The sequence below is a fragment of the Equus przewalskii genome, chromosome 1 (genome assembly GCF_037783145.1).
Source record: "Equus przewalskii isolate Varuska chromosome 1, EquPr2, whole genome shotgun sequence".
Lineage (NCBI taxonomy): Eukaryota > Metazoa > Chordata > Mammalia > Perissodactyla > Equidae > Equus > Equus przewalskii.
Genome location: NC_091831.1, coordinates 58568545 through 58592500, shown reverse-complemented (window position 1 = coordinate 58592500; position 23956 = coordinate 58568545). Strand labels below are relative to the sequence as shown.

The 23956-nt window shown below is 52.1% G+C and overlaps 1 protein-coding gene across 5 annotated transcripts in view; it reads left to right on the top strand.

Annotated features, from left to right (window-relative positions):
* Positions 1-23956, top strand: part of LRRC20 (leucine rich repeat containing 20) — a 78490-nt gene that overhangs the window by 12277 nt on the left and 42257 nt on the right. For all 5 annotated transcript variants that reach the window (XM_008538224.2, XM_070611969.1, XM_008538225.2 and 2 more), the window contains exon 3: positions 16415-16564. In XM_008538224.2, coding sequence (XP_008536446.2) covers positions 16415-16564 — 150 coding nt within the window. The remainder of the gene's footprint in view (positions 1-16414; positions 16565-23956) is intronic.

Below are 23956 nucleotides of genomic sequence, written 5' to 3'. Positions count from 1 at the left end.
TCCCTGGGCCCTTCCTCTCTGACACAGCGTTGTGCTCAGAGCGTGTCTGTTGGGTGGGTGGATGAATTCCCTCGTCCCGTGGTTACAAATCTCTCAGCCTCTCGCCTTAGTTCTCCCCCTGATCTCATCCTTCGGTCTGCAGAAATGGCCCCAGCTGTGAGAACTGGTCCCACCCTGAGGGGTCTCCAGGGAAGCTGGGGGAGGTGAGTTCCCTGCACAGCGAGGAGTCTGAGACCTAGATGGCGCCGTGACTTGAGGAGATGCCGCACGCCCTGGAGACAGCGCTGGGCAGGGAGCCGCTCACCTGGGTTGTAACATACTTTCAGACCATAGAGTGAACTAGATGAGGATGGATCCTGCTTCTCCTCTCCTGAGCGCTGGTGCAGCCTCGTGATAAGGGGGCTGCCCAGAAGAGGTGGCATTGCAGCTGAACCTCAACAGATGGAACAGGTTTGGGGGTGCAGGTGTGGGACGGGAGTGAGGGGCAGGGCATTCTAGGTGAGGGGGTCTGTGTGAGCAGAGGGGTGGGTGGTGTGCAAGCTGGCGCTTGTGATGGGAAGAGCAAGGCTGTGACATGGAGGAGAAAAGGGATGGATGTGAGACCAGAGGAAGGGAAACCAGGGAAGAGGCACAGCCAGGCCTGTGCTGGGGTGGCCCTCTCTGGAGTGGGGCCAGCGGGAGGAGGCACGTGAAGAAGGAGAGGCTATGGATGGCAGTGGGTGGCTGATTGGTTGTGGGGGGTGTACAGTTTGAAACCTGGTCATGATGTAACAGAAACAGGGAAGTCTGAGCCATTTGGGGTGGGTAAGAGAATTCTGATGAGTTGGGGTTCCCGGGGGGACACCCCTGAAGAAGCACACAGCAAGGGGACTGGAATTACCAGCGTAACCAGCTGGAGATGGAGATTTCCACAGAAGTGCTGCTGCCCCAGAGGGGCCCCGTCTGTCTCGGCCCCCACCCTGATTCTGGGGCTCCTGTCAGCCCCAGTGCATCCTTCTGCCTGCCTGCAGCACAGACCCCCGCCTGCCCGTCTGCCCTATGTGTCACTGGCACTTGAAGCAGCACTTTTAGAAGGCAAAATATTCTTTGAAATCGCTTGGATAATTATGCAGCTTCACAAAAGCTATGTTGGCAGAAGAATGAAAATGTTCTGCCTCAGAAAGATAACCTAAAAGATAATTATGTGGTATCAAAAGCTTGTGTCGCTCAAGGCTGAGGAGTTCATTGAAATCAAAGACTTGCAGAAATGCAAACATGGCTCTGGGCCGCGGAGGGAGCTGGGGACAGAGGTGTGTGCCGGAGGGGCCTGGCGAAGCCAGTCATTCTGGAGCGGAGCCCTGACAAACCGCAAGCTGTAAGTGTGGTGACAAAGACTGAAATGAGTGATGTCTGTTTTCCCTCAGAGGTTAGAAAATTGTGGTTTATTCCGAGAGACGGGTGCTGCAAAAGGTCATTATCTTCAAAGATGAGGTTGAATTTAAAAGCTTTTTAATTGGCATCTGCCTCGTCTAGGTTGACTGTGTTTTGCTGAGATGTGTGTTTTTGCCATGCACCCATTTATCCCCAGGATTCCTTATTCTCTCCAGTTCGTTTCAGCAGGTGTGTATTCCCTGTGTGCTGTGTGTGTCTGTTTAACGCAATGCGGAGGGCGGGGAGGTGGGAGGAGGTGGCCAGAGCTAATCACTGAGCTCTGGCAGAGGTCCTGTTAGGCTGTGCACTTGCTGGTGTTTCTGCCTAGATTGTCCTTTGCCCAGATCTTTGCATGCCCTCCTCCTTCTTTTCACCCTTGTCTCAGCTAACTATCGCTTCCTCCGAGAAGCCCTCCCTGGCCGCCCCTGTGAGGGTTGTCCCTGCCCCTGACTCGGTGACCTGCTCTCCCATTACACCATTTTATTTTCTTGAGAGCAGTGTCACTGCTTGACAGCCTCTCAGGTGTTTGTCTCATCTTTACTGCTCTTCTCCCCGCTTACACTAGAGTGTAAGCCCCTTGAGGTCAGGGGCTCTGTCTTGCTCGCCCCCGCATCCTTGGACAGTGCTAGCATGTACTGGGTCCTCAGGAAGCACGTGTCAAGTAAATACTTGCATCGGATTTGCCTAACACCTCTGGACAGGTGGTGTTTTCACATCACTCATAGAAGGAGAAACTGAGGCACCATGAGCTGCGGTGGTTTGCCTGGATTCTTACAGCCAGCAAATCCTGTGCCGGAATTTGAACTTGAGTCTGTAGGTCCCTATGCTGCCACCCACCTCAGTGGGACCTAATCCCTGCCCTCCAGGAGCTCTCGGCCCTGCTGGGAGGAGTGAGACAGATGCATCAGTCATTTTCACGTGAGGCGCACAGGGTGAGCGTCTGACAGGGAGCAAGCACGCCACGGGTGGGGGCTCGGGGGCAGGAGCAATCACAACAGTTGAGGACGGGAGCAAAGGCTTCATGGCCTTGTAATGTGGTGTTGACGGGAGAGGAGGTTTTTGAGGATAAGGGAGGATGTTCTACTTAATGGGAAGAGCACCAGCAAAACACAGAGGTGGGAACACAAAGGGAGTCTGCAGGAAACAGTGAGCACTCTGGCTCGCCGGAGGGTGGGAGTGGAGTCACAGCAGGATGTCCAGAAAGGGAAGTCAGACCTGGGTCCCTCAGCAGGAATGCCAGGGTACAGAGGGTGGGTCATCCGTGTGGCATGGGGAGTCCTGGAGGTTCTTGAATGGGGAGAGGTGTTCAGGTGATGGGAATGGAAGGGTGGGGGCAGGCCAGGGAGAGGCATTCCTCTGTGAAGAAATGGCCACCGTCGTTGTCAAGGGTTATAAAGCTGCTTTCTTTCAGGTGCCAGTACAACCGTATTAGAATAACCACATCGTTGCTGCAGGCGGCACAGTTCTTGCTGTGAACTCAAATCCTGGACAAATACTAGCTCGCTGTTTCCTTCATTTGTACCCCGATTTCCCAAGGCAAAGCTTCCCGATGGTGAGGGGTACGGTGAAGTTCAGGAGTGTTTGCCCAGCTCTGTGCTAGGCCTGAGGGGTGGTCAGCAGGAGGCGCACGCTCCTCTGGTCAGGCTCACCACTCAGGGATGCTGGAGGCTGGTCTGCAGGTATCCACCAGCTGGGAGGAGAGGGTCCAGGACAGGCGCTAAGGTGCGTGTCCCAGGGTTGGAGGTGAGGTGGTTGAGGCACCCTTCCTGGGCAAGGTGGGCTGGGCTGGCCAGAGGGTTTGTGAGGACAGGGAAGGGCCTTCAGGCTGTGGGAACAGCGTGAACTGAGTCTGGGTGGTGAGCGAGCTTGAGGACCAGCAGGTGGGCGAGGTGGGACGTGCAACCGGCAGCTGGGCCCGGGTGTTGGCTGGGTCAGAGGCTGAGCACCAGATACTGCTGGGAGGCGTCTGCTGCTGCTTCCTGCATCCACTCAGTGGTCCCACTGCGACCTCAGGAAGGCCAATTACTGCTCTGAGAAAGCCTTCCTTACAGGGCTGGATTCCTTGTTATTTCAAGCCCTGAATGATTGAGGAGGAAAAAAGGTGTTGTAAAAATCCAATCAGTCAATAACTCTGCAGCTATGTCTTGCTGGGGTGCTGCCTCTGTTGGGTAAGTGCTGTCTCCCCTGCTCAGAAGCAGGCTCCTGGCTAATTGCATTGTCTGGCATCTCATCACACCTGGAGACACCCACACATTCCTTGAGGGTAGATGTGGGCTCCTGCCCTCTGGCCAGCAGCCTCAGCTGTGGCGAGGGTGCCACCAGGATGGTCCCAGGGTTACTCTTCTGCCTAGCAAGTGAGGCCGGGGAAATTTACTCTGGGATGTGCACCTGCTCCTCCTGGTCAGCACTGGAGGTGTTGGGGAGGATGAGAGGGGAAAGGACACTGTCCCTGCTGGCTAGGAACAAGTGTTTGCCTCCCTTTCACCATTTGCACATGACATTCATGGCTTTGGTCGTGTCAGAGAGCCAGCTGTACCCTCATTCATAGGTAGAATAAGGTGGTCTATCCAAAGTTGGGCTGCCTTGGTTTGAAGCCTGGCTCTGCCACTTATTAGCTGTGTGACCTTGAGCAAGTTACTTGAGCCCTCTGATCAAGGGGTTACTGTTTGTGTATTCCCTTTTGTACCTACATGTTACCGATGAATCATTGATTAAATTAAAATAATTTAATATCTCAAATGGGTGACTGTGTCATTTGGTTATATTCTGTGTGGGATTTACTTTTCTTTTTTAATTTGAGGAAGATTAGCCCTGAGCTAACTTCGGCTGCCAATCCTCCTCTTCTTGCTGAGGAAGACTGGCCCTGAGCTAACATCCATGCCCATCTTCCTCTACTTTATATGTGGAATGCCTACCACAGCATGGCTTGACAAGCGGTGCCATGTCTGTACCTGGGGTCCGAACCGGTGAACCCCGGGCCCCCAAGTGGAAAATGCACACTTAACTGCTGCACCACCAGACTGGCCCCATGGGATTTACTTTTGATTTTAATTAAAGGTAGGATTTTTTTTTTAAGGTGTTTGGCTGGCTTGCCAGGAAGAAGCAGGGATGGTTTTGGCACGTCCCAGACGCCACCATAACACACAAGGTTGTCTCCCTGTCGTGAGGTTGTTAGAATAAGTGACTGCCAAGGGTCCTCTCCCTCCTTCAGGGAGCAATGGAGCTGAAGCACATCCTTGTAATGAATTCTCACGTAAACACCCTGTCTTTGCATCCTTGTAGCAGCGTCTCCTGTTTCCTGAGCACACGCTGTCTGCTGTGCTCTGCTCTAAGCCCCTCGTGGACATTATTTCATGCTCAGAACCACCCGGTTAGTTGGATCATCTTGTCCTCATTTTTTAAAAATTGAGGAGTAATACATATACCATGAAATTCCCCACTTTAAAGTGTAATATTCTGTGGTTTTTAGTGTATTCGTAAGGTTGTGTAACCATGACCGTGATCAATTTTGGAACACTTTCATCACCCCAAACAGAAAGCCTGTACCATTAAGTGATCATTCCCTGTTTCTCCTGTCTCCCCCAGCCCCTGGCAACCAGCAGCCTGTTTTCTGTCTATGGATTTGCTTACTCTAGACTCTATAAGTGGAATCATATAGTGTGTGGCCTTTTGTGACTGGCTTCTTCACTTAGCACACTGTTTTTGAGGTCCATCCGTGTTGTTGGTACATCATCCCTTTTCATGGCCTAATGATATTCCATCGTGCGGAGAGACCACATTTTCTTTATCCATTCCTCAGTTGATAGACATTTGAGCTATTTCTACTTTTTGGGTATTGTGGATAATGCTGCTCTGAATATGCATGTACAGGTTTTTGCATGAGTTCTTGTTCTCATTTTATTGAAGGGGAAGCTGAGGCTGGGAGTAAATAACTTGCCCAAGACCCACAGCAAGAAAGAGCCGGCCCAAGAAAATCCTCGATTTGGATGCCAAGAAAGAGAAAGCCCTGGGGCCCGTGCTGCAGCCGCCACTTCCTTTTTAGGTCTCTGGCTCTGGTGTGGTTACTCCTGACTGTTGAGTGATGGCCGCTGGCCAGGGGGCCAGAGCGCAGCTTTGTTCTCTGAGGCAGACACGTTATTTACCGGAGGCTCCGGTGGTAGGTCGGGGATCCGATCCCATGTGTGTGGCATTTGTCTTGGGCTGTGGGCTGCGGGCTGCAGGAGCCCCTGTGAGCGTGGCCCTGGCGGATGTGAGCCCCGTTCCTCATGTTTCCTTCGAGGCGGATCTGCATGGACCCAGCCCTAGCATTTAGGGAAAACCTTCCCCGTGGGAAGCTGCGTGGGAGGGATTTTACTCTCTTTAAACCAAGGATATTTGTGAGAAGTAATAGTGCTTGTAAAAATATCGCACAGTACAGAGGTCTATAAAGTGGAAGTAAAAGAAGGAATTCTCCCAGACCTGCGGCCACGTTGTCAGATGGTTGGTCCCCCACCCCCACGCTCCCAGAAGACGCCTCACCCACTCCCCTTCTCCTGGGTGCCTCTTTCCCTTCTCTCCACCTGCTGTCCAGGGCCCAAGATAAGGGCTATTGTGGTGGAGCTTGCTGGACTTCCGTGGTCCTCAGTGAGCTCCTTCTCCTGTGAGCTTTTCCCTCCAGAGTGCCTGGCACAGGGAGAGGCCAGGAAAGGCTGCTCTAGAGATCAGGGGTGAAACACTAGCAGAACCCCCAGAAGACCTGAAAGGCCTTGTCTCTGGAGAAGGGGATTAGTCAGGAGGGAGCAGGCTCAGGGCTTCTTTCTGTCTGAACCCTTCCAGGGCCAGTTAGCTCTGGACACGCTGGACACGAGTAGCTGTTCAAGGACAGCCTGAGTGGGCGCCGTGGTGTGTCGGAGCAGTCCTCGGTACCTGCGTGCCTCACCTGCCAGCTTTGGACATCGAGTGGCATTTCAGAGACTGGCAGCCCGGGTCACGGAGGCCCAGCTGTTGACAGTTTTGCTTCTCTCTCCCCTGGCCCTTGAATACGCCTGGGGGTGCTGGGAGGTTGCTCTTCTGGAAGGGGTGCTGGCTCTTCCCAGCAGGCCCAGATCTTTTCGTTTCCATGTCATAGAAGAAACTGTATCAGCCTCCAGAATGAGAGCCCACCCCACCCAGGCCCCTCTTCTGCTGCCTTTGCACATCCTGCGTCCCGTTCTGTTAAACTGAGCTCTCGGGGTAGGTGAGCCAGTCTGCTGGGGTTTGGGTTGCAGCTCTCCTCTGCCCACCGTGCCCCAGTTTCTGCAATGACAAGATGGGAATGAACATAGTAGTACCTGCCTCATGGGGTTGTTAAATTAGATAAAGTGTGCCAGGTACTTGGAGAAGTCTCAGGCACGTAGGAAGTGCCATATAAGGGGAAAGTATTATTATATCACTATTTTGGGGGGACTGTCCTCTGACCATGGTAGGAAGAGAATTAGTGTAGACTTATGTAGTGTCGTGGAAAGACCATGGGCTTTGAAGTCAGATTACTCTGGCTTCAAATCCCAGCTCTGTACTCACCAACAATGTGATCACCCCAATATAGTGCGTGTTCCAGCATGTTCTAAGGCACGGACATTCAGAAACGTTTGGCTACAGATTGCAGCCACTTCTCTTTGACAGGAGCACCGGCCTGAGAGACTTTGCTCAGTAGAATCATAGTCACAGAATATCCAGCCTGGCTCAGACCTCAAATATCCCATAGTCCAAACCCCCATTTTACAGAAGAGGAGACAAGCCCGTGGAGAAGTCGTTTCCCTGTGCCCCCACGGCAGACAGCCGAGGGGCCGGGTGGAGAACGTGGGCCTCCTAACGACAGCCCAGGCTGCTTCCACAGCGGGGGTCGCCTGTGCCTCCTTCAGAGCCGGAAACACGAACCAGGCAAGAGAGAGGAATGAAGAGTCAGTGGCTCTGTCGTGAAAGAGCCTGGTCTGAGGGGAAGTGGGAGGCACACAGGTAAAGTGACTTTCCGTGAGTGAGTAAACCCAAAACCCCTACACAAGCATAGACCAGCCAGCACTCAGTAAATGCGAGTTACTGTCAGCACTGTCACCGTTCTCATCAGTCAGGGCCAAGTAGCCACAGCTGGTGGGAGGCCTAGTCCCTCAGAGCTGGGCATCCTCAAGCTGGAGCAAACATCAGAGTTGGAGGGCTTGTTAAACTGCAGATGGCTGGGCCCCGCCCCCAGAGCTTCTGATTCTTAGGTCCGGGTGGTGCCTGAGGATGTGCATTTCTAGCAAGTGCTGAGATGATGCTGATGCTGTGGGTCTGGGGACCACACTTTGAGAACCACTGCCTTGGACCAGCCTTTACTACTGAGAGTGGTCCTTGGGCCTGCCTAGTAGAAACGCAGGGTCTCAGGCCCTGCCCTGGATCTGCAGCGTCAGAATCCTCACCTCACTAGGATCTCCAGGAGATCTATTTGCACATTATGGCTTGAGAGGCCATGGTGCCGTGCAGAGTCCGCCACCCTGGCTGCATGTTAGAATCTCCTGGGCAGCTTTGGAACCCCTCCCTCCCCCATTCCCAAGCCCCAGCTCACACTAATTAAGTCAGAATCCCTGAGAGTGAGACTCGGGCATCAGAGCCTGTGAAGCTCCCTGGGTGATTCCAATGTGTGGCCAAGTGTGAGAACCACCGGCTGGAGTCCACGAAGGCAGCCGGGAGGGGTCTCGGAGAGACCAGCTCCAACCCTGGCGCTTGACCTAGATGCAAACCAAGCGTGTAAGAGCCAGAGGGTCCTGCCCGAGGTTCCACAACCCATTAGTGACAAAGCCAGGCTCCTGATACTGGATAATTTTTTTTTTAAGATTTTATTTGTTTTTCCTTTTTCTCCCCAACGCCCCCCGATACATAGTTGTATATTCTTCATTGTGGGTCCTTCTAGTTGTGGCATGTGGGAAGCTGCCTCAGCGTGATTTGATGTCCGCACCCAGGATTTGAACCAACGAAACACTGGGCCGCCTGCAGTGGAGCGCGCAAACTTAACCACTCGGCCATGGGGCCAGCCCCTGGATAATTCTTTTACCAGCTCTTTCAACTCTCAGTCCCCTTAAATAGTTCCATGGTAACTGCAATATACCAGTGTCTACAGGAATCCCTTGTAAATCTTGGAAGACCTGTCTGCTCGTTGGAAACATACCATCTCCCACTTTGTTTTGGAGTGGCCGACTATCCTGAGTGAGAGGTGGCTATTCTAGGGAGGTTGTGTAGTATAGTGGTTAGGGGCATGTATCAGGCCCAGCTCTGCCACCTTCTAACCAAGGCCCACAGCTCTGTGCCTCAGATTCTTTCTCTAAAAACGGCAGTGGTGATAATAGTTCCCATCTCGTGGAGCTGTTGTGAGGGTTGAGTTAATATAATGATGCTGAGATCACTGACTTGCACACAGGAAGCACTTTATAAATGTTAATTATTATTTCATTACCTGGATGACCTTGCATAAGTCGTGTGACCTTGAGCAGTCCAATCCTGGACCTTCTCTGTGAGTGGGTTTCCTCCTCTGTTAACGGGGTTAGGACTAGAGCTGCCCTTACAGGGTGGTTGTGAGGGGTAGGTGAGATCGTAGGTCTGAATCCAGAGCACAGATTCTGGCTCACAGCTGAGGTCAACAAATGGCTGCAGTGCTGTGTTACAGACTGAAAGCCTGAATAAGTTCTTCTGGCTGGGGCAGGGCCTGAGCTGGGCCGGTCCCGATTCTCTGAAGGGAGCACCTGAAACCATGGTGCTTGAAGGTTGGGGATGTTTTTGCCTGGAGAAGGCTCGTCATGTCCTTCATTCTCATGTTATGTAAAGGTTTGTGATGCAGAAGAGGGCGCAGATATACTCTGTGTGACCCAAGAAAGCAGAAGGACCAGTGGGTGTTGGCAGGGAAGCAATTATTATGTAGTTCATGAAAGAACTCGCCAACAGTTACAGTCATTCTGAGGAAGGGGAAGTGAGCTCCCCATTGCTGGAGGCGTTCAAGGAGAACTCTGTGCCCTCTGGTGGAGACATTGAGAATTTCAGGCCTGAGATTAGAGGCTGTGTTACTCAGTGTTTCCCGTTTGCTCATTGATTGAAACAATGCTTGGTTACTGATTAGAAACACCTGGGATACTTGTTAAAAAGCACAAATTCCCTGGCGCTGTGCCAGACCCACTGCAGCAGGGCCTCAGCAGGAGGGGCCCAGGACCAGCCTCTCCAGATGATTCATACTGGGAAGTTTGGAAAATGTGGGCTAAAAGACCTCATCTCCTTGTAACCCTGAGAGTCCATAAGCAAAGATGTTTTGTGAAAAAAAGATGTTCTGGGCAGGACCAGGCAGGCACACTGGCTGCAGAGTTCCTCCCACAGCCTTGAGAGTCTTGCTGTTTGGCCGGGCCGCAGAACCCTTGTGCCCGCCAGCTTGGGTGGCTGACCCCTTCTCCTTCCGCCCTGTGACTTGGTTGGCAGGGGCTCTGTGACCCTCTCTGCTCTTCCCCACTGCGGGGCGCTGTCACCAGGCCCACCTGTCAGTAGGGACTGACCAGGGGCCACAGTTCTGTGGTTCTAAGAAACAATGCAAGCTTGACCCAGCTCTCCTGACTTGCACAGAATGTTCTGTTTACTTCTTAGGTTTTGCTTCTTTTCCTCTGGTTCTGCCCACGAGTTACTTTTCATCAGGCATTCATTAGAATTAACGAGATAACCTTTAATGAAGGAGCCAAGCATTTTGAATAAAAAGCTGCTTTATTAACACAAAGTACTGTCCTAATTAGAGGTTTGGGGACATGCAGTTTGGCTCTTGCAATAATAATTATAATTATGAGAATAATTACGCCTTGTGTTTATTACAGTGACTTCCCCCAAGCGTCTCTATTCTCTACTGCAGTGCAGGTGTCGGCGGCTGGAGGCCTGGGGAATTGCGTGCTGGAGTCCAGCTGTCCAGACGTTGGTGTTGCTCCCTGCCATTAGTGTGCCCGAGCCCCTGTTGGGGTCTGTGAGCGTGCACCACCAAATAGCATGAATGATTCTGGTGCTGGAGCCTTCCTCTGAGGTCTCGCAGAGCAAGGGTGAGGCGCCAGGAAATTGTAGGAGAAGGCAGGGCTCAAAGGTGGAGTCCCAGGGGAATGAAAGTCCTCTGGGCCTTTGCTCATGCCATGGCCTATGCCTGGCTTGCCTACTCTCTCTCCTCTCTGACTCTAGTAATCTGTCATCCATCAAGGTCCAGCCTGAATCCAGGGGGACCAACTGTCCTGAATTACCCAGGACTGAGTAGGGGTCCCCTAGGATGCAGGACTCTCGGTGCTGAAATTGGGAACATCCTGGGCAAACCAGGACACATTGGTCACCCTCCTGGAATGTTTGCATTCAGATTCATTGCACTCCATCATCTTATCAAAATGACCTTGGACCGTTTACCCATCAACACGGGCCTCATTTTCCTCCTGTGAGGGCAAGTCATGGTTGTTGTGGGAATTTAATGAGTTACCATATAAAAAGTGCCTAGGACTGTGCCTAGCACGTGGAAAATACTCAGGGATGTTAGCTACATTTGTTTTACTGAGTAGAATGGGAACTTTGAGGCCACCCAGCCTCCGCCTGGTTCAGGAATCCTCTCTGTGGTGACCCTGCTGGATCACGCTCTGTGATGCTGTACTCACCTCCTCACGTGGGAGCCTTTTCTTTATGTCTGGTGAACTGTTCCTGTACCGTCAGCTCTGAGGACCCATAGAGAATGGGACCCTCTTCTTGATAACATCCCACGGCTCCTTGAGGACGACTCACCTGTCTCCAGCCTGGGTCTTCTCTTCCCTGGGTGCGGTACCCTCTCCTTAGTGGGACCTGGCCCCCAGCCACATCCTGGCTGTGTCCTCTGGAAGTAGTACTGTCTGCCCCCGTGAGCCCCAGGGCCCAGCATTGAACTTGACTCAGCTCAGGGGGCTTTTCTGCACCACAAACGGGTATAGTGGGTATAGATAGACCTATCCTCCGAATTAGACCTGGAGAAGAATTTCCTGGGAACAAAAGGTAACTGGCTCATGAAGAAAGCTATGGGGCCTCTGTCCCCAGAATCACGGGCTCTGAACTGGAAAGGGCTACAGGAGTTTGTAGCCAAGGCCCTGGTTTCCACTAAGATGCATAGACTCCCCTTTCTCTGGCCCAGCCTAGAGGCAGGCACCTGGGCATGTTCTTGACTCAAGGGGACAGGATGCAGAATGATTAGGACCCCTGACTTCCTGACCAGCCTCACCTTTGTCTCACTCTCACTCCTCTACTTTTGGCTGTATGACCTTGGGCAAGTCACTTAATTACAGTTTCCTTGTGGGTACAGAGAGGATACTTCTTACAGCCTGGCACATATGAAATAGTAAGTGGTACTGTTTATGGTTATTGTTGTCCCCATCCCCCTGGACATGAAAGTGAAATATCGTGCTCCCTGTGCACAGATGGGAAGATGACTGGGCAGGGTTGAGATTTGTTCCAGCGTGTCTTGGTACCTGGATCTCCATATTCTTGTCCCAGGAACCGTGGAGGACTGTTCCCAAGATCATGGACTTCTTTCCACAGGGATTGGTGTCCATGTGCCATGTTAGTGGCTGGTGGTGTGGCTGGATGGGGGTGTTTGCATCACATCCCAGCAGAGCGCTTTGCCATCCCTGGCAGCTAGGCTGTTGTGAGAAGGAGCTTCGGGGTGTACCCCTCCACACATGTACCAGCCTCTGGCAGGCAGTTCTGGGGTCAGAGGATGGAGGGAGCAGATGGAGTCCCCAAGAACAAAGAAATGATAGTGAAGTCCCTGGGCACAATGTGTGCCCGGCACACAGTGGGGCCTCGATAGCTGTTCACGTAGAGTAAATGGAAGCAGCAGGTGTGGAGACATTCCAGGCCCTCGGCCCCCTCCAGGTGTGGGGGTGAGACTCTTCTGTGGCTGATGTCGCATGGCCAAGTGAGGCTGCAGGGGCCTGGCGTGGCTTGAATTGGAGACTGGGAGAGGGCGCGGTGGAGGGTTGGGGTGGTGTGTGTGGTGGCCCAGGTGGGAGGAACCAGGCTGTGGGCTGGGAGTTTCTGGGCTCGTCTGCTCAGGGGAGACAGCTCTTTGAGGACCCGTGGAAATAACTGGAGCTGCTTTATGGCTGTATGTCTCTTCTGCCTTCATCTTGAGCACTTTCTCTCCCCACTTTGGGGAGCAGGGGTGCGTTGTACGGTCAGTTCTTCAGTGGTGCCCGCGTCCTGCGAGTTCCATCGCGTAGTTCCTGCTCCAGTCCAGTGCAGAGCGTGGCTGACTTTCTTTTGCAGGCCTGCCTTTCTCGTTTCTCTTATTGATGAGCAGCTGGCTGCCCTCAGTTTATCCTTGAATTTGCCAGGTTCTTTTTTCCAAAAAAGGCTATTTTTGTGATAAACGTTTTTCTCTTTTTTTTGGAGGAAGATTAGCCCTGAGCTAACATCTGCTGGCAATCCTCCTCTTTTTGCTGAGGAAGACCGGCCCTGAGCTAACATCCGGGCCCATCTTCCTCTACTTTATATGTGGGATGCCTACCACAGCATGGTGTGCCAAGCAGTGCCATGTCCACACCTGGGATCCGAACCAGCGAACCCCGGGCTGCCGAAGTGGAACCTGTGCACTTAACCACTGCGCCACCAGGCTGGCCCCAACATTTTTCCCTTTTAAAAGTAAAGTATCACTATCTATACTTAAGAATATTTTTATATAGACGTGTAGTGGTACTTTACTTATTTGGTATAAAATAAACAGTGGGACTGTAAATAGTAATAAATGGCTCACATCCTTTGTAATAACCGTTTAACATTCTGGTTACTTTCTTTTGGATCTTCTTTCCCAGGCATGTATTCTTTTGTACCTAGTTGGAATTACAGTGTGCATATAATTTTAAAATTCTGCTTAAAAAAACCCCTAGGGGCCAGCCAGTGGTGTACTGGTGAAGTTCGTGTGCTGTTCATCAGCAGCCCAGGGTTCGCAGGTTTGGATCCCAGGCGCGGACATACATGCCACTCATCAAGCCATGCTGTGGCAGCATCCCACATACGAAAAATAGAGGAAGATTGGCACAGATGTTGGCTCAGTGACAATCTTCCTCAAGCAAAAAAGAGGAAGCCTGGCAACAGATGTTAGCTTGGGGCCAATCTTCCTCCCCACCCCCCCCCCACCAAAAAACCTAAATGCTATAACTTGAACTATTAAATAAGAAGAACAATGAACAGACATAGGTTGATAATACTATTTGAGGAGCTCTACCAACATTTAGGGGGAAAAAATGCCAGAACTCCAAATAGAAAACTAGCGAGAGACATGAAGAGGATTTTCCACGGGGAAATAGAGATGGTTAATTCACCATGAAAGATAATCAGTCTCATTGTTGAAAGAATTGCAAATTAAAGCGGGGGATACCATTTCCCCTGATCATATTAGCAAAGATTTGTTTTTTAATCATCCTTTTACTTGTTGGACAGGATATGTGTAAATTGGAATGAATATTCTGGAGAGCAGTGTGACAATGCAAATCAGGAACCATGTATTTGTTTAGTAATTACGTTTTCTCCCTTGTGAATATCTTATGTCCTTTTCCCATCTATCTCTTAGGTGGTCTCAATTTTTTTATTGAACTATATTGAACATTTTAAAGATTTTATTTATTTTTTTTTCCTTTTACTCCCCAAAGCCCCCCGGTACATAGTTGTGTATTCTTCGTTGTGGGTCCTTCTAGTTGTGGCATGTGGGATGCTGCCTCAGCGTGGTCTGATGAGCAGTGCCATGTCCGTGCCCAGGATTCAAACTAACGAAACACTGGGCTGCCTGCAGTGGAGCGCGCAAACTTAACCACTCGGCCACGGGGCCAGCCCCTATATTGAGCATTTTAAATAGTAAAGGTAACTCTTTGTTAACCTATCCTATTTGACTACCCTATTTATAGATCTTTTTCACAATCTGTTGCCTTATTTATTTTTTTAAGTATCCAAGTGTTTTGTATTTTTTGTACGGTTATGTTTGTTGATTGGTTCTTTGTGATTCTTTTGTGGCTCCTACATTTAGAAAGTCATCCTGGGGCCGGCCCGGTGGTGCAGCGGTTAAGTGTACACGTTCTGCTTCAGTGGCCTGGGGTTCACCCGTTCGGATCCCAGGTGCGGACACGGCACCGCTTGTCAAGCCATGCTGTGGCAGGCGTCCCACAGATAAAGTAGAGGAAGATGGGCACGGATCTTAGCTCAGGGCCCGTCTTCCTCAGCATAAAGAGGAGGATTGGCAGCAGTTAGCTCAGGGCTAATCTTCCTCAAAAAAAAAAAGTCATCCTCATGTAAGAGGTGGTATAAATGTTAAATTCTGTTTACTTCTGATTTTTTTTTGTTTGATTTCAAAAAATATTGTTGCTGTTCAGAATAGGATCTTTAAAACCTGTATTTTATTACCGGCATGTAGGAATATTGTTGAATTTGCATATTTGTTTTGGAATAACCTTCAAAGGCTTGGAGGCCTGGGGGAGCCCGGCCTCCTTGGGGAGACAGGAGATTGCTGAGAGGTGGGCAGTGCTGTCTGAGTTGGTGAGTGTCCCTGGGGTTCAGGGGTTGGGGGGGCGATCACCAGTAATGGGGTCATCCAGGAAGCTTTCCAGAAGGGCTGGGATGGGAGCTGGCCTTGAAGTATAGAGAGGATTTGGAGAGAGTCGGGGTGGGGGGGGGAGAGTGGGAAGGGAGGAGAGAAGGCAGGTTTGTAGCATTCCCACTACGTAGCTGGCAGGCACTTTGTTAGGACTTTTAGTACTTTTTGTTACATTTCCTTTTCCTGATACCCCTGCTGGGTAGATGGGGACACCCCCGTTTTACAGGTGAGGAGACTGAGGCTCGTGGAACTGAAGTGACTTAGATGAGCTGGACGCCTAACTTCTGAGTCTCCGTGCTTTCAGTGTCTCCCTGCTGCCAGATATAAGAAACAGCTTTATTGAGATGCAATTCACCCCTTTAAAGTGTCCAACTCAGTGGTTTGAGTGTAGTCACAGAGTTGTGCAACTCTCACCACAATCCGTTTTAGAACATGTGCGTGACCCCCACAAAGGAGCCCCCACCCCTTAGTTGCTGTCCCCCAATACCCCCAGCACGAGGTGACCGCTAATCTACTTTCTGTCTCTGTCTATACATTTGCCTCTTCTGGACATTTCATACAAACGGCCTCATACGATATGTGGTCCTTGATGACTGTCTTCTTTCACTCAGCATGTTTTCAGGGTCCGTCCATGTTGTAGCCTGTGTTGGTACTTAATTCCCTTTTATGGCTGAATAATATTCCATTGTGTGGATATGCCACATTTTGCTTGTCCACTCATCAGTTGATGAATGTTTGGGTTGCTTACACTTTTTGGCTGTTGTGAAAAATGCTGCTCTGAATTCACGTGTAATGTGTTTTTGTGTGGACGTATGGTTTCATTTCCCTCAGATGTGCACCTAGGAGTGGAATTATTGAGCCACACGGTAACTCTAAGTTTAACCACTTGAGGAACTGCCAGACTATTCTCTCCAGCAGCTTCCCTGCTGCCTCTGGTGCAGGCTTGCTTTCACAGTGACGGGACTGGGAAGAAGGTCAAACCACAAAGTCTGTGGGAATTGCCTGTTTTCAAAGAAGTAGCTTATTTGTAAAATACTCTCAAGGCTCAGCTCCACTGTGGAGACTTTGATGCTTCTGGAGGGACTAGTGAATTCTGCAGCCCTCACAGACACTGCTGTGAATGCTGGGCATCGTGGTGCCTTCTGCATGCTGGCTGGTAGGCTGTGGTAATAGAGAAGGTGCTAGAATAAACCCTGAGGTTCAGGTATGAGGTAGGGACAAGTGTGATTAATGGCGATGAGGAAAGCTCTTGGAAGGCGGAGGGCAGGGTCTTGAGCCTGGTGCAGGCGAGACAGGCAGAAGAGCAAGGAGGCCGGGAGAGGAGACAGGGCCAGGGTCCACGTGGTTTGGGGCAAGTCCTTGGGCAGCTGCGGCCACTAACTCCAGTCTGCCTTTGTTCTTTGGCTGCAGATCTCGCCGAGTGTAAGCTGGTTTCCTTCCCCATCGGCATCTACAAGGTCCTGCGGAACGTCACCGACCAGATCCACCTCATCACACTGGCCAACAACGAGCTCAAGTCCCTCACCAGCAAGTTCATGACCACATTCTGTCAGCTCCGAGGTAGGCCTGGTCAGTCAGGCCAGGAGGGCGTGGCTAGCCCTCGTCCTTCAGGCTCCGACCCCGTCGGGGGAATGTCACCAGGGCCAGTCCCCACTCGGCTAGACCCAGGACATCATTCCCAGGGGGAGGCTTTGAGGATGGACCTGTGTCCTCTCTGCAGCCTGGAAATCTCTAAGCATCACTCCTGCCTCTAGCTGGCTGTAAATCAGATTGACTAATGGTCAGGGGCGTGGGTCCTGGAGTGATTCTCTTTTTCTGAACAGACCAGCAGAGTGTTTGTGGTCTTGAGGCCCAGGAATAGTTATTTCTTGATAGACTTGAATGAGCTCCCTTCTGACCACCACCCCCACCCCACCCCAATCTGGCACTATTCTCTTGTGCTGCTTTCTCAGTTCGGGAGTGACAGGTGCTGGGGTGTTGATGTTTTCTCTGCTGGACATACACGGACCTAGTGGACGAAGACGCCTGGCAGGGAGATGGGCAGGAGGCCAGCAGGTGGACATTGTAGTTCTTTTGAAATGGCTCCTCCGGATGGATGAGCAGGATGCAGAGCTCCTGCAGTGCCCACTCCTCCCTCCACAGAGCAGTCCCTCCATGCTTCTGCAAGAGTCCACAGCTGCCCAGTGACCCATGGGGTAGAGCTGCAGCCTGGGCACTTGATGTGTGTTTGTGAAATGGGGGGACAGGAGAACTGGGCGGGGGCACAAGAGGCAGAGGAGAAGTGTTTCCTGCCTTCTGGAATTCTTTATCTGATAGGAGCATGAAAAGGGTCTTAAGGGTCTGTTTAGAGAAACCAGTACATAAAATGCTGATGGAACATGAGAGACTTGAGCAAGCGTCTCTCATACAACTGATTTTAGGCTCCCTAGAGGAGCTCTGGGCATTGGGCAGAGCCCAGAGCGGAGAGGGAGGCGTGAATTGGCAAACCCAGTCTGAGGACAGGAAGCAGCCTGTACGTGGCTCAGAAGGGAACTACAGGCAGGGCCTGGGAAGGAGGAGGGATTGGTCCTTGTCGACACTTCTGAGTGAAGCTCCTGGAACTCATTGCATTTGTGCTGGCTAAGCTAAAGTACTTCTGACTGGGGGGCAGGAGCTCCTAGGGCAAGGTTTGTCTCCCCAGAGGCATCTGTGGGCACTTCGAACCAGGCCTGCCGTTCTCGTCCTTCCTTTGCTGGTGGCTGCTGCTCACATGGTGAGATGGGTCCCCACAGCCAGCAGGCCCTTTGGACCAGCAGCTCTCACCCTGACTGAATTAGAATAATCTGAGGAGCTTTGCTACAGACACGGTTGCCTTGGCTCTACCCTAAAACCAGTTGAATTAGAGTGTCTGGGCATGGACCTGGGCCTAGGCATCTGTTAAAGCCTGTACCAGTCATTCTAAAGTGTTGGCAGCCAAGGTTGAGACCATAGTTCAGGGGCTATAAATGCAAATGCCTAGGAGACTAGCATGTAAGTAGTGAGTGACTCAGATGGGGCATGGCATATGACGAGAGGGAGTGGTGTGGACTATGGCAAACTAGTGCGTGCCCTGCTCAGCTTCTGCCAGGTGTGCCATGAGATTGTTCTGATTGTTTTATTCAACAGAAGCTGGAAGTATGGATTTTTATGTGGGTTTTACCAATTTTTACATAATATGGAAGCTGATAAAACACATTTGCAAGCTAGGTTTAGCTCATGCACCACCAGCTGAGACAATCTCCTATAAATTATTAGAGCTGTCTCTGCCATCTCATTTCATGGATGGAGAGGGAAGGTCAGGGAGAGAAGGGCCTTGTCAGGCGTCTCAAAGCAGTACATCCAGGTCGCCCACCTTGCAGGCCAGGACTGCCTTTCCAGGCCACCTGCGTTAGCTCAAGGGTCCCCTAGAGATGTCTGCTTTTCAGAGGATGGTAGAAAGATAACAAACAGGTGGTAGGGGTTGTCTGGGACCTCCAGGAAGGGCACAGTCAGGCAGTGGGGCTTCCTTTGGGTAAAAGGAGAGTTCATTTGTGCTTTTCTTCATTCACCCTTCCCTTGAGTACCTGCTGTGTTCCAGACCTGTGTCCAGAGGCCGAGGAACAAAGGCCAGTAGGCCAGGTCTCCCCCTGAAGGAGGCCAGGGATGCAGAAGAGACTCGACAACAACACCGAGTGCTGATAGTGGTGTGGAAAAACCTGGGGCTGCCGGGAAGAGGAACTGATCCTTCCTAAGAGTGGCGTGGGCAGTGGGGTGGGTGTGGAGGCAAGGGCTTTCAAAGGAGTTGACATTTACCAGCGCCTTGTGGGGTAAGTTGGCCCTCTCCATGGGCATGGTGACAAGTGCTGGAGAAATGGGTCTAGAGCCCCGTGCATTCGTGCCTCGGCGTTGGAAATATATTTACCATAATACCTTTCCAGTCGGAAGTCTGTTGGGGGATGCAGTTTAACTCCCTCCTGTGCCGCCGCTGGCTCCTGACACCCCCACACCGCCACCAATTACAAAGGGACGGCCGTAGTGTGCCCGGTAATTGGATTTCACAGAGGTGGCAGCGATTGAGGGATGGTGACCCCGGGCAGGGAGGGGCTGGAGCTGAGAGACGCACCTGGCTCCCGCAGAGATGGCTCTGGGCCTAGCTTTTGTTGTGGTTTCTCTTTCAAATAGAAAATCCCTCTCCTTTCATGTGTGAAGAGGAGGCTTGAATAGGCCGTCTGGACTCTGCACCATCTGCCAGCATCCTCTTCTGAGCTCTTGGTGGAGGAGTTGGGCTGCCTTGGTGCTGGGGACAGAGCCATGTGCTTACTCCCTGCCTGCGAAGTTCTTTCCCCTGGGTGCCCTGGGGACAGTCTTCTGCTAGGCTGGTGGCCTTCTCAGAGTTGGGTCATCCTTAGATGGTTCCATTGCCTTGATATCCATCACCCATTTTATGGAAGGTAAAAGCCAGACCTGAGAAGGCCAATGGCACCATGGAATCCACCCAAAGGACAGGTGGGCCTTGTGGAGCGTGGGTCCCAATGTCTGGGTTGGCATGCAGATTTGGCTTTCCCCAATTGGTTCTAAGTTGGAGGTGGGCCAGCAAGTAGGGAAGCTGTCAGTTAGTAATCCAGTCCTGGCCACCTGGGGCCGGTTGTTACAGGAGGTATTATTTGGCTTCCTGGATTGTCGGTAGATAGCAACCTGACTTCCTGCAAGTCTCACAGCATACTAGCTTCCTGGGCTGGTTACCGTAGCAGAGAGGGGCTGGTTACCGTAGTGAAGGGGCTGGTTACCGTAGTAGAGGGGCTGGTTACCGTAGCGAAGGGGCTGGTTTCCTGGGCAGGTTACCGTAGGCTGTGGGTCAGAGTTCTGTTTTTATATTTGGTCTGGCCGTTGTCTGTGTGTTCAGTCTCTCACAGCCTGCCTTTCAACTCGGTTCAGCAGTGCCTCCTGAGCACCTGTTCTGGGCCCGGCCGTGTGTTCGAACACGAGAGTAATAACATGAGTCCAGGTTCACTGGGCGCTTAGCCCTCCCAGCTCTAAGCTGAGGGCTTTACACGTGTCATCTGGTTTAATCCCCATAGCACCCAACATTTGGGAAGGATAAGAAAACTCAGATCTAGACCGGGTCTTTGAGGAGCCCGCAGTCTCTCAAGGGAGGCAGGTGTGTAAGCAGACAGCCCTTGTAAGGTGAGGGCTGGCGAGCAGGCATTCACTCCTTGTCCGTTGGGCGTGCCGAGGGGGCCGAGGTCAGTGCTGCTCTGGGTGGGGGGCGGGTGACTTTGCTGCGGCTGCCATGTCAAAGGACTGCGTCCCGGGTGTAAGCAACAGACGCTGATTGCTCACGGTTCTGGAGGCCGCAAGTCCGACTGAGGTGTCGGCAGGTCTGGTGTCTCCTTGGGTTGCAGACCCCTCCTCACTGTGTCCTCACGTGGCCTCTCCTCTGTATCCTGGTGTCTCCCTGTGCCCTAATTTCCTTTTCACGTAAGGACACCAATTGGATTGGATTAAGGCCACCCTGAGGGCCTCATTTTAATGTAATGACCCCTTTAAAGGCCTTATCTCCAAATACAGTCACTGTACAAGGTCCTGGGGACTAGGGCTTCAACGTAAGAATTTGGGGGGACACAGTTCAGCCCATAACAGCGGGGAAGCAGAGAATCTTTGGAGGAAAGGGCTTAGAGAGGGCCCTTGACAGATGAGTAGGAGTTTGCCAGATGGAAAAGGGGAATTCCTAAGGCATCTTTCAGGAAGATGGGAGGTGTGTTTCGGAAATGACTAGAAAAATGGTTCAAGACTGACACTTCAGAGCAGAGGGATATGGTGTGTCGTCAGGGCTGGCCTGAGGGTGACATCTGCCCAAGTGGGAACATTTGGGAAGAGTCCTGGGAGAATAGGTTGGGATAGGCCTGTGGAAAAGGCAGAAAGGTGTCTCAGACAGGAGAAGCAGCGTGCGGCAATTCACGAGGCCAGGAAGGTGGGCGAGGCGGCAGCGTGGCCAACAGTAGGTGTCTCATGGGCAGGACCTTGAGTGCCAAGTCCAGGCCTTATCTTTATCCAGCTCCCTGGGGAGGTCCTGGGACCCTTCCACCCCCAAAGTGGAGGGTCCCCTTACCAGGATGGCCTGCCGCAGGGCGAGGCTGGGTTCAGGCTGGCTGAGATGGGCTTCCTGGTGGCCGTGGGTGGGCAGGAGTCCCGCTGTTTTGGTCAGCTGGCTGGGTGCCTCCCTGGAGGCTAGCTGGCCTGAGGCCCTGCAGCTGGAGAAAACTGGGCCTGACAGAGCTGGGCCTGACAGAACTGGGTGCCAGGGGCTCCTGAAGAGGCGTTGAGTTGGGGAGCTGTCACCCGGGGGACTCCTGGGCAGCGTGGAGTGGAGACATCCTCGCTAACTTGCAGCTCGTTGCATGCTGCGATTTTTCAGCAGTAACAGGCTTCTTTTCCTCTTCCTAATGTTTCCCCAAGCATGTGTTCTTTGAGCTCCCTCTGACCGGGAGATGCCAGGGAACCGTAAACCCCAGGAGGAAGTGCTGGGGTCCCTTCCTTAAAACCAAGGGCTTCACGCATGTGATATCAGGAGAGCGAGCCCTGCAGGGTGTCTGCACAGGACTCCTGCTGCTGCCAAGTAGCCAGTTGTCCTCACCACAGGTGGCTCCTGGTGGCAGCAGCTCCCTTGTTTGCTGCCAGAGAAAACGGGGTAATTTTCCTCATTACCTGAGCCATCAGGAAGCTCAAGACAGTTGGGGGAAGCCCTGGGGCTTTCCTTTGACCTTGGCAAGCCGCTGGTTCCAGGGGGGCCCCATCATTTCCTCTGCTCACCAGGGATGGACTTGGGCTCCCAGGGCCCACGCGCCAGTGCCTGGGGTGGAGGCCGGCGGAGGGAAAGGAGAAGCTGGTTTGAAGAACTGGGTTCCTGCAGACAGAGGAGGGTGAAGGAAGACAGGGCTCGTCCCTCTACTCCTCAGGTCACACCATCCGAGCTGCGCTGTCCATGGGTCAGGAGTCTTGGGAGGTATTTGGGGGCCAGAAGGGGGTGTGCCAGTAGATACTGTATGTCAGGGCCCCAGAGGGCTTCTTTCCTGGTGATCAGAGAAGGGAGGAGAGGTGGGACTGTGGGTCATTGGTACGATAATGATCCAGAGCCACAGAGCTGGGGAACCATCCTTGGAAAGTGCATCAGGAAGGAGCTGGGGCAGGTGACCCTACCGCAGCGGGAGAAGGTGGGTCATAGTCATGATGTTCTTCTCCCACTTCCCACTTGGGCTTAGCCCACTGAGTTTACTTTTCTCTAGCTGATGCCACTTAGCGGATGGAGGGGGAGAGAAGAGGGGATCCAGAACTGTGCTGGAAAAGTGGGGCAGACATTGAAGCTTGGCAGAGGTCAGATGGATGCTGATGTCTTGGTTTTAGTCTGGGATCAGGCAGATCTACTCTGTTGGGCGCACATTTTCTAGTTTCCTCTGCACAGCCCACCATTGGAATAGCAGGGTCTGGGAGGGTCCATCTTACCTGAGTTACCCATAAGGGGAAGCTCTTGGATCAAGAGAGACAATGATAAGGTTGTGGCCTTCTGCATCAGTGTTTGCCATCAGTCCTTGAGGGTGTCTGTCCCCTGGGGTTACCTGGCTGAGCTCAGTGGGGCGAGGGCCAAGCTGTTTATGATCCCTGCCTGCATGCATATAGGCAGTGGGTCGGCTTTCCTCAGCAGAAAAGTAAAGGAACCCAAATGTCATGGGCTTCAGCATCCTTAGGATAGATTCGCAGAGATAAGATTATCAAGGCCAGCAGGTGAGCATTTTAAGCTGTTGGTATACACTATGAAGTCATCAAGCACTTGTGTCACCCTGAGCCTGGGACCCAACAGGAGATGAGGAGCAGCCTGCCCTATGGGTGGGTCAGGACCCACAAGATGAGAGGCTGGGCTGTTTGGTGTTCAAATCACAGATGCTGAGTTTGAGCCCAGTTCTGGGGTGTGATGTCTTCTGTTTGCCCTCTGGATCCACTCTCTGTGCTGATCCTAGCCCTCTCTCACCCTCTGGCTGTAGTGGGGTGCAGCCAATGGGGGGCCCCTGCAGGAGATTGGAGGAAGAGAGGAGAGAAGATCCATGAATTTGTTCCCCTGGCCACCTCCCTGGGAGGTCCACCTTTGGCTGGCTGTGCCCCTGTCCAGAGGTCCTGTCTCTCAAGACAGCCACTACACGACTCCCTCCTTCCAGGTTTCCTCTGGGTAGTAACGGCTCTCTGCCCCTAGGCCTGGGTTACTGCACAATCCCTGGAGGTTCCCCTGGAGCCTCCCACGTCTTGAATCATCCTACTTTGAGTGTACCATCTGATTCTGGTTGGGGCCCTGACTGATGCTCTCTGCCACTTATTAGCTCTGTAACCATGAGCAGTTTGTTTAACTGCTCTGTGCCTCAGTTTCCCTCTTGATACAATGGAATAATAATGATAATAGTCTCTATCTCTTGGGGCTCTTGTGAAGATTAAATGAGTTAACCCTGTTACAGTCCTGGGAGTAGCTGCACCCCCAGCACTGTCCATCACAGTACCTGGCACATAGAACTTGGTGTTCAAAAATGAGTATGGAGTAGGTGAATGAATGACTTCCCACCACACGGTCAGCAGAATAATGACCCACCAGAGATGTCCACGTCCTAGTTCTTGGAACCTGTGACTATCTTACCTTGCATGGCAAAAGAGACTTTGCAGATGTGATTAAGTTAAGGACCTTGAGATGGGGAGGTACCCTGGATTAACTGGTGGGGCCCTTGGATGTAATCACAAGGGTCTTTATAGAGGCAGAGGTGGGAGGGCCAGAGTCAGAGAAGGACGTGCGACAATAGAAGCAGAGATTGGCGTGCTGCGGCCACAAGCTTCTAGAAGCTGGAAAATCAAGGAACGCATTCTCCCCTAGAACCTCCGGAAGGTACCCAGCCCTACTGACAACCTTATTTTAGTCCTCTA